General features: G+C 44.7%; 1 protein-coding gene across 4 annotated transcripts in view; it reads right to left on the reverse strand.

Moving 5' to 3' along the window:
* The window catches only part of LOC118364066 (triple functional domain protein-like), a 144946-nt gene that overhangs the window by 15198 nt on the left and 113186 nt on the right, over window positions 1-16562 (reverse strand). For all 4 annotated transcript variants that reach the window (XM_052489709.1, XM_052489706.1, XM_052489707.1 and 1 more), the window contains 5 exons: window positions 16041-16180; window positions 15737-15836; window positions 13255-13510; window positions 550-833; window positions 215-385 (listed from right to left, as the gene is read on the reverse strand). In XM_052489709.1, coding sequence (XP_052345669.1) covers window positions 215-385; window positions 550-833; window positions 13255-13510; window positions 15737-15836; window positions 16041-16180 — 951 coding nt within the window. The remainder of the gene's footprint in view (window positions 1-214; window positions 386-549; window positions 834-13254; window positions 13511-15736; window positions 15837-16040; window positions 16181-16562) is intronic.

Genomic DNA, 16562 nt, shown 5'->3' on the forward strand with positions numbered 1-16562 from the left:
TGATGATGAATGAATGAAGCTAAACTGCATAGGTATAAAATATCTACCTCTTCAGACAAACTGGTCTAAAAGAAATACATTAATTGATTTACCAATGTCTCTTTTTATTTTCCAAAAGATTTTACAGGAAAGATGATTGTCCCCTCTTTGATATACTCTAACTAAACCTCATGGAGGCCTGTTAAGTGTGTGTGCGTGTGTGTGTGTGTCTCACCTTGTCGTCCTGAGAGTCAGCCTGCAGCAGGCTGTGTTGTTGGATGGCCATTGGGGGAGGCAGGGGTACAGCATCAGCCCCCTCCTCTCCCTCCTCTTCCCCACAGCTCTGCATCCCAGAGGAGGAGGACTTGGACAGAGTCCCACTGCTCAGCCCCTCGTTCCTCATCCTCTGTAGAGGAACAACGACAACAGAGCTTACAACTACATAGAACACAATCGGCTCAAAATAAAGGAGAGAAGGAAATTAAGGAGATATTTAATGTTGAACAGGTAATGTAAAAGAGAAAGAAAGGAAGTGATATATGAGTGATAGAGGTGACCAATCGAACGGACCTCCTCGATGGTCTCGTCCTGTGGCGTGGCGGCATTGTCGTCCGAGTCTTTCTGGGAGCCGGCGGAGTCTGCGTTCTTGCCTCGTCCGTCGCGGTTCTTCTTGTGCTTGTGGGCCAGCTTCTTGACGTGTCCATCGGCCTTGCCGCTGCTCAGGCGCCTCACTGGGCTGGTCAGCCACTTCCTCAGCGTGTTGCCTGGTCGCTTGGGCCCTGGGGAGCTGTGGAAGCCCAGGGTGTGGCTGGCGCCAGGCTGGATGGCATCGTTACTGGACACAGACAGGGTGTCTGCAGGCGGAGAGACATGGAGAGAGAGAGAGAGAGAGAGAGAGAGAGAGAGAGAGAGAGAGAGAGAGAGAGAGAGAGAGAGAGAGAGAGAGAGAGAGAGAGAGAGAGAGAGAGAGAGAGAAGGAGAGAGAGAGAGAGAAGGAGAGAGAGAAGAGAGAGAGAGAAGGAAAAGGAGAGAGAAGGAGAAGGAGAGAGAGAGAGAGAGAGAGAGAGAGAGAGAGAGAGAGAGAGAGAGAGAGAGAGAGAGAGAGAGAGAGAGAGAGAGAGAGAGAGAGAAGGAGAGGTCAGTCACAGTGCACAGTATCTTGGGAATGGGTCTGAATTCAGCTATGAGGGTAGCAATGAGATTAGATTCACTTTTGCAAGGTACTTCATTACCTAGGAGGCATAGGAGGCATAATTATTTATGTATCATCATCAGACATTCCATTTTAGTACATGTTGGTTAGAATGGAGCATCGCATCCTAACATTGTGTGTCCACCCTCTGCATTGAAGTCTCTATCGATAGACGTTCCTCCTTTGAAAGTGAACTGGATGAACCTCATTTTTAAAACCATGGAATGCACAATATTATATAAAAGTTGCATAAGCTATTCTATCTGTGTGTGTGTGTGTGTGTGTGTGTGTGTGTGTGTGTGTGTGTGTACTTTAGGCTGAATGCCCACCACCTCCCTCTCCTGTGGTTCTATCTCCCCTGGGAGGTGTGGGAGAGGACTTGGCTGAGGATGTGGGTTTAAATGTGGTGCAGTGTGGGGTGCTTCTGCTGATGTAAACTGAGGGATGCTACTCAGGGTGGATAGGTTGCCCAGGTCCCGGCTTCATAGAAATCTTGTATCCTTCAAAAACAGAACTTTTGATGAATAGACGGATACGTAGTGCATTCTCCATGTGTTTCTTCTGTCTCTGTGTGGCCGGGTTCTTAGCCCACTGACAGCAGTAGAGTAAAGTGACCAGTGAGGTGACCTCTGTGTTCTAACCGGTTGGTTCTGTCTCTGTGTGGCCAGGTTCTTAGCCCACTGACAGCAGTAGAGTAAAGTGACCAGTGAGGTGACCTCTGTGTTCTAACCGGTTGGTTCTGTCTCTGTGTGGCCGGGTTCTTAGCCCACTGACAGCAGTAGAGTAAATTGACCAGTGAGGTGACCTCTGTGTTCTCACTGGTTGGTTCTGTCTCTCAGTGAACTGAACTCTGTGTGACCAGATCCTCCTACTGATCTGTTCTAACCACAACAGCTTCTGACAGGGCATGATGAACATCCTGGACGGGACAGGGTTCCCCAACAATGCACCACTCGCTCAGTAAAAAGAACATGTACCTACAGTATGTTGCCATGAGAAAAGACAACAGGCCTTTTAAAGAATCTTAGGACTTCTAACACTGAGAAACTAATCAATTCAAAACAACAACATATGACCCCATGATTATCATGTACTGATCGGGCCTTTGGCATGTACTGATCGGGCCTTTGACATGTACTGATCGGGCCTTTGACATGTACTGATCGGGCCTTTGACATGTACTGATCGGGCCTTTGACATGTACTGATCGGGCCTTTGACATGTACTGATCGGGCCTTTGACATGTACTGATCGGGCCTTTGACATGTACTGATCGGGCCTTTGGCATGTACTGATCGGGCCTTTGGACTGATCACACACGTATTATTAACAGGGTGCTGCTGCACTAGTGCATCGTGGGTCATAGTGGGTGTCAGCAAGGAGAGAGGAGCGTGTGACTTTTCTTTTTCATTTGTACAGTGAGACTCAGGCCAAAAGGAGGATACACCCATGGCCATGTCGAAAGGGTTTCTCTTAGCAGCCAAGAGCAATCTCAGGAGATGTTCTCAAGCCAGGCCATGGATGATTTCATGAAGTTCCTACAGCTGTTTCCCTAAAGCTACAGCACAGTAAATTACTTCCATACTGTTTCAAAATGTTGCGCAAACAAGTCAGGCTGAATGGTGCGCAAGATGAAAGACAGTGTATGAATAGAGTTAATAACCTTCCCTTCAGTTTTAATTCATCATTCCATATGGCACTATGTTTGCTACAATCGTTTTGATGTGCATGCAAGGGTGCCATTTTCACAAAATGATTCAAGGTGTCATTTGACTGCTTTATGATGTCACATTAGGCCTGCTGAGATGGTCTGGGGCTGCATTTCATTGGCTCAAGCTTTGATACAGGCAGGGTTAGATTGTGACATCATGACAGTCTAACGATGTCAAATGGCACTAAATGATGTCACAATGGGACTGCTGAGGGTGATCTGAGGCTGCCAATGGCCCAGGCCTTCATTCGTTCCTCAGACACGGTTGGATTAGACTGACACATCTCTAGACCTACAAAGAGCCCAGAAGCAAATAAGCCCGGGAGCCTTTTGGGGCTACTTCAACCTCACGTTTAGCCATACTTTTTCTCAAGATGGTGTGCATTGACATTGGCGTGCAGCACTGCAAACTCCCAACCTGGTCCAGAGTTGGCATGGATATGACACCAGACGAGTTGAGACATGTGGTGGAGAGAAGGGAGGAGGAGTACAAGACCTCCATCCTGGACTCCATAACCATGCCTGACGTGGACTGCACCATCTTGGCCCTCGGGGGGGCATTTCTGGTCATCTGCCTGGCTCGCCTGTGGCTCAGCAGAAGGAAGTGGACAAGGCAAGGCCAAGGGAAAGGAGGACTGCTCCAGTGCCAGGCTAAAGGGGACAGCAACAAGGCTTTGCTGATGATGGAGCTTCAGGAGAAGGTTCTGCTGAGGATGGAGGGCATGGAGCAGCGCCTCGACGCCATGGAGGACTTCATCAGGTCAGTCTCAACTCTTAGCCTCATGCGTATCTAAATTAAAGGGTGCTTGGTACCGAAAATAGATCACGTCAACTGTAGATAAGGGCAAGAACTCACTTCCATATAAGATGAAATTGAAGGTTAAAATGTTCATCTCATAGCGACATGTATTAATGGACCACACTGATTGATACGTTTCATCTTGTGCCTTTCTTAGCTGCATGGGGAAGAAGAGGACCATGGAGAAGACAATGTACAGCAAGCAGGAGGCTGCTGGTGACAAGAGCAAAAGGGATGCCCTGCGCTTCTCTGACTGCTCTGACAACTCCAACTAATGTCTCAATACCTCAAGACCTGTTTATGGACACTGTGCATTTCTTTAAAAATACATTCAACTGATTTGAAAATAAAAGATTGAAAAAAAAGTAGCCCTTCCTCTCCTCTTTTCACTCTGTGAGGAATAGCATTGTATGTAGTTACAGTATATTCTGATAGACACTTCACAACTTCACATCTTTCGTGACAGCGAACATGTGTGTCACAGGGTGGGGTGGATGGTGGGTTTTAAGGGGGATCACAATCCTTAGTTAAAATGGCTTCAGGAGACCTATATATTGTAGTGTAATATCCTCCTGATATAAAGCATGTGTTCGCTCTACTCTCGGTCTAACCCAGCTGTGGGAGTCCGAGCCAGAGAGCCTGAGAAGATGAGGTGTTCACACAGCCCTGTACTCTACGTCTGCAGGGGAGAACCAACTCTCGGTCTAACCCAGCTGTGGGAGTCCGAGCCAGAGAGCCTTAGAAGATGAGGTGTTCACACAGCCCTGTACTCTACGTCTGCAGGGGAGAACCGAGGGCTTTCAAGAGACTTGTAAATAACTCGTAGCAAAATACCATGAAAATCTGACTCCATTTATCAAATGTGTCACAATATTACTGACATAAAGGAAGGAGCCATTACGGGCTGTTTCAGTCGTGCTTCAGGGTCCTATCGACCAAGTGGAGCAGTAGAAGGCTAGCAGGACCATGTGTTACAGTAACACTGGATGTGTACAGCAGACTCTGCCAGACCCACTAGGCAGCCACCTCCAGGCCAGCCCAGCCGTACCCAGCCCCATCCTCCATTCTGAGAGGAGGAAGGAAACAGGCATCAAATCTCCACCTGAACAAACCTAGCCTTCTAGTACACCACAGAGACAGGGCTCAGTGTGTCCCTCCCCACAGGCCCACCTTCCCTCTACTTACCTGAGGGAAGTACACTCATGCCACGGTGCCCAGTAAAACTTTCCTTCTCTCCAATACTGTACAGAGCTGTCGCACAGTGTATCAGTGCGATTACATTGAAGGAGACACACAAATAACTTACTCCTTGTCCATATTGTCTCATCTTGCTGGCTAAAAGGGTACAGTTATAGTATATCTCTCACTATTCCATTAAAAAGCCCTGTCTGCCAGTGGGTTAGTGGCAGGGGGGCAAACTCAGTCTGGTGCACAGTTCTACACATGAGTGTGTATCCACTCCACATATTGAGCAAACAGGACAGAGGCATGCAAGGGGCCTGACCCCTGGTGTAACAGCGCTATTTGAGAGTAGGTCTGAAGAGCTCTCACAGACTGTGGGCAGCCCATCAATCACCTCAGAAAGTGGGCTACGGGGTATCATATACTGTATGAAGGAAAAAGAACTAGCCTGGCTGACTGGGACACCAAAAGTATTTTCAGTGAAGAACACAACATAACTTCTCTTTTAATATTGTATTTGTACTCATGTATTTTTGTGTGGTTGAGACAAAGATGTCCAAGACCAATTTCCCCTCAGGGACAATACTGATGATCTGATCTTACAGTCCTGTCACAGCTACAAAGCAGCGTCACTAGCTAACTTTGAAGTGCTGCCCTGAGAGGTGCCTCCTGGGGCGAGATATATTATTGGTTTGAGAGATCTGCGTGTCCTCGTAGACGTAGACAGTGATTTAACAGAAGGAGGGTCACCAGCCTTGACACATTCCTGTCCATTGTTTATTCAGCAGGGTGTAAAATAACCCCAGACATCACAGACATGCCCCCTGTGGGACACTGTCTCTGTGTCCCAAATGGCACCTTTTTCCTTATTTAGTGCACTTCCTTTGACCAGGTAGTGCACTATATAGGGGATAGAGTACCTTTTGGGATGCAGCCCGTCTCTGGGTAGTGGGTAGGAAAATAAGCACTGTGGTGACCTCACTCTGATCTCCCGCCAGTGGGTCTTCATCAGTCACCTCAGTCACTGAGCTCACTACTGACACCTGTCCCAAACCCGGGTCTGCTGTGACTATGTGAGCCCGCTGAGCTAAACCCTAGGGATTAGGAGACACAATAGGTTCTGGCATGACACATGCAGTACGTTCAAACACATGTAAATATGGTATCCCTGTCTGCTTAGTACATTTCAGGTCACTATCAGCAGTAGAGTATGAGACAGAATGCGGGTGAGGAGTAGAGCTGTCATGGATTTTGGATGACAGTAATTGACCAGACAAGTCACCATAATAACCGTTTCAATAGCAAAAAATAAATTATAATAATATATATTATTATTTATTTTTTAACACTTTTTTTCTCCTCTCCTCTCCTGGCTGCATGTGCTGCCATATCAATAGAACAGGCGTCCTCAATCAAGTCAATGATGGCATAATGGCTGGACTGGCAGCAATTGAGAAAGTACATATCGAAGCAAACCAGGATGTAAAAGCAAGAAGTAAAATCAGGAAGTGTACCATCAATATGTGCTGTGATTTGTTGATTCAACTCAACTGATATTACAAAAAATACATTCCATTGCATGAGCCACATCATGAATGAATATTCTACATTATCATGGAAATTATTGCATCACAAGTAGGGTCGTGGCGGTCACGAAATTTCGTCAGCCGCTGATTGTCAAGAAAATAGCTGTTGTTCCCACGGTAATTGACCGTTAATTAACATAAACACATTTATCATTTCCTGGCTTCCACACAGCCTACAAACCACTGATGCAGACTTTTGGAACATCTACATTTAATAAATCCATGTAATATCGCCTATACCTTCACAATAAATGTATTATTTATTTTAGACAGGTTTAAAGAAACATGGTATGAAGAAAATGTAGTCTATTTCAGAGGAACAGAATAGCATAATCTGAGTTGTCCTTATGTTAGGTCCTGATCTGGCTATGCCATATGGCTGTGGGCTACACTAGTTCATTTAGCAGACAAGATTTGCTTAGATTTCTGTGGCATTATGTTATAGTATGAAGAATACAATTGAACAAAGCTGAATAAAACAGATAGGATATTTTCTCCAAACTATTTGAGGGAATGTGCACATGCGGCTCTTCTGTGTTGAGGGTTAACAAAGAAACAGGTACTCCTATACGTTTAATTTAGAGTTATTACGTAACTCTAGTCGCTCTGGATAAGAGCGTCTGCTAAATGACTTAAATGTAATGTAGTTGTGGTATTTGAGTTTTAATACATTCTTAGGCTACATGACACGACTCTAATGATGATTTGAAAAAGTTGCATTAAAGGCATGAGCTCTGCTTTGTTTTTGTGCAGGCTGTACACACTTCATCAGTCTCTCCTTCACAATTTGACAAGCACTTGATACTGACTTAAATTTCCCGGCAGCATCCCCTTTGTGTGGCCGTAATTGCTGTGTGCTCCAAAGCACCTCTCACATTTCTCTCCTTCACCTCATCGAGTATTTCTCACAACTGCGTGCAAATCCTTATCCAATTCACAAATCCTTATCCAATTCACAAATCCTTATCCAATTCACAAATCCTTATCCAATTCACAAATCCTTATCCAATTCCGAGGAGCATATTGAAGAACTGTCCACATTTACATTTCGTCAGCCAACAAGATGAGTAGGCCTAACGAACAACAAAAGCACTAGCCTATGTCAATCTACTATCCCCCATAGTACAAAAGTTGACCTATTCTATTTTTGGGGCGGCAGGTAGCCTAGTGTTTTAGAGCATTGGGCCGAAAGATTGCCGAAAGATTGCTAGATCAAATCCCAGCGCTGACAAGGTAAAAAGCTGTTGTTCTGCCCCTGAACAAGGCAGTTAACCCACTGTTTCCTGGTGGGCTGTCATTGTAAATAAGAATTTGTTCTTAACTCTTGAAACGAGGGGGCACTATTTTCATTTTTGGAAAAATAACGTTCCCAAAGTAAACAGGCTATTTTGTCAGGACAAGATGCTAGAATATGCATATAATTGACGGCCTAGGATAGAAAACACTCTAAAGTTTCCAAAACTGTAAAAATATTGTCTGTGAGTATAACATAACTGATATTGCAGGCGAAAGCTTGAGAAAAATCCAATCAGGAAGTGACTCATGTTTTGAAAGCTCTGCGTTCCGATGCGTCCCTATTGAGCAGTGAATGGGCTATCAACCAGATTCATTTTTCTACGTATTCCCCAATGTGTCTACAGCATTTTGACGTAGTTTCACGCCTTTATGTTGAAGAATGAGCATAAACGACTACATTGCGTAAGTGTCCGGCTGAGGGATCTCAGAGTAATTCTTGCGTAATAGACAGAGGTAGCTATTTGTCCTCCCGGTCTTACTGAAAATTCAGCTGTCCCGGTTGATATATTATCGAATAGATATTTGAAAAACACCTTGAGGATTGATTATAAACAACGTTTGCCATGTTTCTGTCGATATTATGGAGCTAATTTGAAATATTTTTCGCCATTGTCGTGACCGCAATTTCCGGTCGAATTCTCAGCCAAACATGAAGAACTAACGGAGTTATTTCGGCTACAAAAATAATATTTTGGGAAAAAAGGAACATTTGCTATCTAACTGGGAGTCTCGTGAGTGAAAACATCCGAAGCTCATCAAAGGTAAACGATTTAATTGGATTGCTTTTCTGATTTTCGTGACCAGGTTGCCTGCTGCTAGCTAGGCATAATGCTATGCTAGGCTATCGATAAACTTACACAAATGCTTGTCTTGCTTTGGCTGTAAAGCATAATTTCAAAATCTGAGACGACAGGGTGATTAACAAAAGGCTAAGCTGTGTTTCAATATATTTCACATGTGATTTCATGAGTATTCATATTTTCTAGTAATATTTTTTGTCCGTTGCGTTATGCTAATTAGTGTCAGTTGATGACAATTCTCCCGGATCCGGGAGAGTGAGTTCCAAGAGTTAACTAACGTGCCTAGTTAAAATATATATATATATATAATAATTCTGTGCGAGAAATAAATATTTGTCACGCCTTGGTCTTTTTTGTGTTTTCTTTAATTATTTGTTCAGGCCAGGGTGTGACATGGGGTTATTGTATTGTCTTATTGGGTTTTTTTTGTAGGCATTGGGATTGTGGTTGATTAGGGGTGTGTCTAGTATAGGCTTGGCTGCCTGAGGCGGTTCTCCATCAGAGTCAGGTGATTCTTGTTGTCTCTGATGGGGAACCGTATTTAGGTAGCCTGGGTTTCACTGTGTATTTCGTGGGTGATTGTTCCTGTCTCTTTGTAGTTTCACCAGATAGGCTGTAATTAGGTTTCACGTTCCGTTTGTTGTTTTGTATTTGTATAGTTATTTAATGTGTCGCTTTTTTCATTAAAGTCATGATTAACCACCACGCTGCATTTCGGTCCGACTCTCTTTCTACAAACGAAGAACGACGTTACAATATTCCAAACATAGTCTGCGACAGTTGTGGGATGCGATAGATCCCACATTAATACAACCACAAGCATCAAAAACAACTTTTTACTCAATGAGGCTGATCCTGTCGTTCTTCCCCTTAACAGTTTAAAATGTTGATAAACTATTCGGCTATTTATTTCTTCACATTATAAGCCCAGCAATGTGCACATAGAAGTAGGCTATACGCACAAATGTTCCATGAGCTAAAAAACACCATTATCAAAGTGACCACAAAATGTGATTATGCATGTAATGCTTTTATTATAAAGGTGCATTTTTATGGTGAAAATTATCTTCCCCAAACTTGAAACTCACACACTGTGTATGTATGCCAGTTAGGGTCTACACCCCTTGTAAAGCGGATTAATGTGCTTAATTTTAAGAAGTTATTTAGCCACTTTTGTGATACAAACCTTATCAAAACATATAGGCCCATGGGATAAGCTACATAAGGTGTGGGCCTATGATTTGAAAAAGTCGCAAAAAAAAGGCATGCATTGTTTCTTGCCTTACCCTGGGCATCATTCACAAGTGATAATATTTCATTCACAAGTGATACGCTAATATTGTCACCCATCAGACTATTCTCGATTTAATCTTGTCTTTACATGTGGCACAGTCCCATCCAATCAGAGAGTGGTGGCTCACTGTTCTCTGTCACAATTGGATTAAGATGTCTGGCCCACTTCCTGGGAAACCTAACAAGGCTCATCAGACACAGGACAGGAGGGCACACAGGCCAAGCCAGCTATGTGATGCAGTGGGTGATACTGTGTCTGTCTGTTCTCCTCATGTCTACAATAACAAGAATATCAGCAGAGGGGTGGATCATCACAAAGCAAGGATCAATCAGCCGGCTAACATGAATACACATTCAGATGTAACTGTTGATCAGAAAGCTATGGGTTATTGATCATGTCAAGTTATTCATACATTTCTATTTCAAGTCAATCTTTCTCTGTGAGCTATACGAACTATGGACTTTTTAAAGGGGCGGCAGGGTAGCCTAGGGGTTAGAGCGTTGGACGAGTAACCGGAAGGTTGCAAGTTCAAACCCCCGAGCTGACAAGGCACAAATCTGTCGTTCTGCCCCTGAACAGGCAGTTAACCCACAGTTCCTAGGCCGTCATTGAAAATAAGAATTTGTTCTTAACTGACTTGCCTAGTTAAATAAAGGTTAAAAAAATAAAAAGATGATTCAGGAAAGTAAGCTGGCTAACTATTTGATCCTGGTGAATGGGTGAGGAGGAGGATAGGGTCTGGACAGCACTGAGGTGGGTGGGATGCACCAGGAACTAACACAGTTACTACAGCTGTATATAGACAGTTTGTTCCGTCAACAGGTAGTAACATGGCCCATGTTCAGTCAGCCAGCCTGCCTGCCTTCCTGCCAGTCTGTTTCTCTGTCTGTCTGGTTGTCTGTGTCTGTCCCACATGTGACTCAGAAGCTCTTAATCTAGTCAAAAGTGTGCCAGCTTTAATATGGTATTTCAATCATTTTTATGCACCAATATAATCCAATCCATAACACCCATTCAATCAATATAATAGTCTACTGTACTTATCCCCCAGGCTGTCACATACAATACAGACGTTATTGTTGATATGTACTCTACAGTAGGCTGTGAAAGAAGGTATGCTAAAGGTATGCTGCATAATCATGTAAACATTAATGAAATATTTGACTTGATTATACCAATCATCACAACAATAACAATCCATTACAAAGTTGGAGGCTGTTCTACACTGTTAATGGCCTGGAACACTTAAAGGACTGGTTCTATTTGGTCCTATAAAGTATCGTTACATACCCAAATCCAGCAGCCAGAATTTGCAGTTTTCTGAGGGTCCTGCTTGAGAACTCATATGGTACAGAGGACTAATAGCAAAAATAGACTGTATTCCATTTGCCATGGCAACCTGCCCTGGTACTATTCAAGTTCTCACACTGTTTAAAAATCAATTCTTCAAAATAATTTTAGAAAACATATACAGAATCATGTAGTTGAAGAAAAAGCTCCAGGAAGCAGCTGTATCCTCTAGCTCAGATGAGATCAGTCTGCTGTGTTAGTGGGATTGGATCTGCTCTCTCTTCTCTACTCTCCCAGAGAGTGGGCTGTTGTACTGTGAGGGCAAGCCTCCTCTGTCCCAAAGGAACATTCAGAATCAGACGGCACACTTTACCGTAAAACCCCTAGTAGAAGCTCCAGCTCTCAAACTGCATGGGCTCAGCTTCCACAAATCAAATCAAACTTTATTTGCCACATGCGCCGAATACAACTAGTGTAGACTTTACCGTGAAATGCTTACTTGAACAGTGCAGTTCAAGAAGAAGAAAATATTTACCTAAAATAAAAAGGCATAATAAAAAGTAACACAATAAGAATAACGAGGCTATATACAGGGGGTACCGAGTCAGTGTGCAGGGGTACAGGCTAACTAAGGTAATCTGTACATATAGATGGGGGGGCGAAGTGACTATTCATAGGTAACAAACAAACAGCGAGTAGCAGCAGTGTACAAGAGGGGGGGGGTCAATGTTAACAGTCCGGTGGTGATTTTTATGAATTGTTCAGCAGTCTAATGGCTTGGGGGTAGAAGCTGTTAAGAATCCTTTTGGTCCTAGACTTGGCGCTCCGGTACCGCTTGCCGTACGGTAGAGGAGAAAACAATCTATAACTTGGGTGACTGGAGTCTCTGACAATTTTATGGTCTTTCCTCTGACACTGCCTATTATATAGGTCCTAGATCGCAGGAAGCTTGGCCCCAGTGATGTACTGGGCCGTTCGCACTACCTTCTGTAGCGCCTTACGGTCAGATGCCGAGTAGTTGCCATACCTGGTGGTGATGCAACCGGTCAGGATGCTCTCGATGGTGCAGCTATAGAACCTTTTGAGGATCTGGGGGCCCATGCCAAATCTTTTCACCTCCTGAGGGGGAAAAGGTTTTGTCGTGCCCTCTTCATGACTGTTTTGGTATGTTTGGACCAAGCAGTATGTACTGTAGAAATGTAGCATATATAGTCGCAGCTTTACTTCTCAGCACAGTTGCAATGTCCTTATTTAAGCTAAGATCAATACACTTAAGAACATTCAGTAGTGTGACTGACTGTAGCTGCTAAGGTACCTCTCACACATTTGTACAGTCAGATCTCAATCTACCCTGCAGTGCATACAGGGCTGGAGGAGTAAACAGACAGCCCACACAAACTCTCCCTGTTCAACTGTGTGTTTTCTCATCAGGATCTCTGGGCACTAACCGCAGAGCCTGTTTCCTGTAAGAACCAAAACACACAACGTGCACAACACACACACACGTGGAACACACACACACACACGTGCGCCACACCAAAAAAGCTAAGGCCTCCCTGGTACCTTTGAGAAGGTAACCGTTTTAAGCTGAATCAGCAACTGAAGGGAGGTGTTGCTATTGTCTCTTTAGCACATTTTTGTAATACGCTAAACTTATTGATGGTCCCTATTCCCCCTACTGTACACTTCTGTCCACACTGCTCTAGCTGGGGATAGTCATGGTGGCATTTCCTCGTCCAGGGATCCTCAACTAGATTCAGCTGCGGGCAAAACAGGGAGCACCTGGAATCCTTCACTGGCTGCAAGTAAACACTCGCCCACTAGAAACCCCCTGGGACCAAGGTACAGATGGTGCGTGTGTGTGTGTGTATGTGTGTGTGTGTGCGCGCGCACGCGTTCCAGACCTAACGGTAGATTGACGCCAGACATTTTTTTTTATTTTTTACTTTAGCTGAACATATCATTTGATCTCCAGCACTGCTTAGAACCATATGAGGTGTGCATGTAATCGTTTCCCGTACTGTATTCCAGGTGCCTCACAACAGCAAGGCTGACAGTGTGTCTATGTATCTGTGTCTGTGTGTCTGTGTGTTCCAGCCTTCTCAGTCCCAACATCAAGGCCTACCTTTGTGGTGGTGGTTGAAGAGTCCTTCCATCTCCATACTGGAGCGTGAGTGAGCGATGCAGAGCATGGCACAGGGTACTATGCCCTCCTGGGCAGGGGAGCGGTCCGTGGTCCTCACCAGGCACCAGTCTGGTTTGTCATGGAGCCTCTCCAGCACCTCCACTGTCTGACCCCTCCGTACAGTCAGCTCAGAGCTGCTGCCATTACTAGCCACAAAGTCATGGATGACCACGGTCAGCTCACAGCCACCAGAGAGCTGAAGAGAGGGCGGGATGGAGAGGGAGAGAGAGAGGGCGGGATGGAGAGGGAGAGAAAGAGTGATGGAGAGGGAGAGAAAGAGTGATGGAGAGGGAGAGAGAGGGAGCATGTCAGACTTACTATAAACATTACATGACATAAAGGAATTGTTTGAGGTTATGAAGAAACAGCCTGAATGTATTGATGTTTAGGAGCAGTATCACAATGAGGGTGTGAAATATAACTAGATTCTCATGGTGTACTAATCAGCAATAGCGAGTCTATTATTAGCATGTCAACAACTGAGTTCTTATATGGGTTTGGAGGTCCCCAAGTCCCCCTGAGAATTGCTGATTTGCCACTTGTCCGTCATTCCGTTTCTCCAGACCCAGTCTCAGTCACAAGGCTAGACCAAGAGCTTATTCTGATGGCCAGCAGAGCAGTCACTCAGCACAGTGCAGGCTCCAAACCAACCACATACTGTAGCTACTGTAGCTCAACTGTACTGACTTGTACTGTAAACATGTCATTCTGGTGAGTCACTCGCCACACATTCAGATGCCTCAACATGACCCAAGAAACGCTCTGACATTCTAAAGCAGTATATGGGGGGAGAAAATGTCCATTAAACTGCCATATACAGTATTCCATTCAAATATACATTGACGATGATGGGCACACCAGGGACGTTTCAAACAGGGAAATCAGTTACAGGAGAATGACGATCACCCTCGGCAGTTCCACACTGACAACACGTTCTTCAAATGACTATCAAATTAAACCAATTAAGGACTCCAACCAACATCCCACCGACATGTCTAGTTAGTAACTGCTAGAGATCCATACATACCCATTGGTAGTGAGGCAAAGCCAGAGAGTTCAAAAGCTGAGCCACCGGACCTGAGTTTTTATTGTCCTCCATGATTCTGTCCTCTGTCCTCTTCTCCTTCATAATCTAATGCTCCTGATGCTGAATCTAATCCATCGACGAGACACAAGGTTCACTTAACCCTGAACCACACTGACCTGAGGTAACACGCAGGCCCATCTACTCTCATATCCCGCCGCCCGATTGCCCTACGATGGTATCTAGGTACTATATACCAGAGCCAAAGCACTCCCTTCCATGTCTACTGTACCAGCTGTGCCTTCTCCAAGGAGAGGCTGGAGATATGACACTGACACAGAGAGTGGTACAGCTAGTGGGAGGCTGACACACTCGTTGACGCGTCGCCGACACACAACTCCACTCTGTCATTGCCTCTCACAGATCTCACAACACCAGGCGAAGAGGCAGAGAGCGAGAGAAAGAAAGACAAAGAGGGAGGCAGAGAAAGAGAGGGAGAAAGGAAAAAAGAGAGAGCGAGAAAGAGAGAGTTGACTGTGAGTGATTGTGCCCTGCATTAAAGGAACCACGGACCATTAGTGGACATGAGAGGACACAAGGACTCTCCCTCATCACCTCTCTGTGACCTTGACTGACCCTTTCTGTGAACCAGAGCTACACTGTGTCAGGAAGGACACTTACAGAAAGGGACATACTATGCATGTCTTCCAAATGTCACCATATTCATTTTGCTTTGCATTATTTTTGACCAGGAGTGCACTATAAAGGGAATAGGGTAGCATTTGGGACCCAACCACTGTGGCTAAGTCAAATTGAACCTAATTCCTTGAATTAGGAGCATAGCTGCATAGAGCAGAATAACTGCAAGTCCAGCTTTGGCAGGGAAACATGGTCCCTAAAGAGGCAGAGTGTTTGTGTGAGAGAATATAGCTCTGACTGTGAGTAGGAGTGATATCCTTCTGTGCTGTTATTGCCTGATAAAATCACACTATCTGTTCCTTCCTGAAGACGAGCCATGTTTCTCATGTTCATTTCTGAGATGGAAAGGAAAAGTCTAAAAGTCTAACTGGTTCACAGGAAGCCAGTCCAAATTAAAATGATGTCTTGAAATACTAATTCCTAATTTACTTGTCTGGTTGCGGTCTCTCCTAAAAAGGACTGGATTTAGAGGCTACAGTTTGAAATGCTGTTGACGTCTCTAGAGTCTAACGTGTCAAATGATATTGTGAAGATCTCTGCTGTTCCACAACAAAGACCAACAGCCATCGTTGGTGAAGCCCTAAACTGCAGGGATTGTAGCAGCAGACCATTGTCTTACATCAGACTCCGGAGTTGGCAACGTGCTGTATTTGAATGGCGTAGCTGTTGGAAGGCAATGGGCAGCCTATGATGACTCACCTTATCGCTGTCCAGTGTGTTCTGAGAGGTACGGGAGGCGATAGAGATGGTGTCTGGCTGACTGCTGGCATCACCCTGGCTGTCCAAGTCATCTCCATGACTACAGAGGGACAAGAGGAATCAAGACAGGCCCCCAGCTCTCACAATCAAATACTGTTGGGGCACTTTAATGTTAGGTTGTGCTGCGGTACTGACGGAACAATAACTTAATGTATAAAACCAACGTCCAATGCAGTCAGTATGGTCTGTAAGAAAGGCTGTGAGAAGTGATGAGGTTGATATAAGGTGGAGTACTGTACTGTACCTTCTGCCCTTGTGTTTGACTGTGGTGGCCTTGGGGATGTGAATAGGCTCCTTCAGGGCTCCTCTCAGGTGGATGGTACGCTCCTGGATCACCTCCCGGATGTGTTTGATCCAGTCCTGCTTGTTCTCTATGCTGGACGCCTGAGGGCAGAAAGATCCCAGTCCACACATTCCCAATATTTCGACACGATCTATGATGCGACACTAACTACACTCAGAGCTGCTCAGTCAACACAGTCAACCCTGATGCCTTCATGGATGCGTTCACTTCAATGCTTACTTCTTTTTACCAGACTACATCGACAGAACACACATTTTGTCATGTTCCTGTCATTCAGTAAGACCCTTTCAATCGATTACAGTATGTTTCACAATTGAGAAATTCCGAGGAGCCATTTAAAGGGCCCTTCAGTGCTGTGTGAATGATGTGAATGAGTGGACACATAATTAGCATATGACTCACTCATGTCTTCATGGGAACTATGCAACAATAATCAAGAGTATGCTGCTTTTATATAACGGC

Source organism: Oncorhynchus keta, chromosome 31, assembly GCF_023373465.1.
Source record: "Oncorhynchus keta strain PuntledgeMale-10-30-2019 chromosome 31, Oket_V2, whole genome shotgun sequence".
NCBI lineage: Eukaryota > Metazoa > Chordata > Actinopteri > Salmoniformes > Salmonidae > Oncorhynchus > Oncorhynchus keta.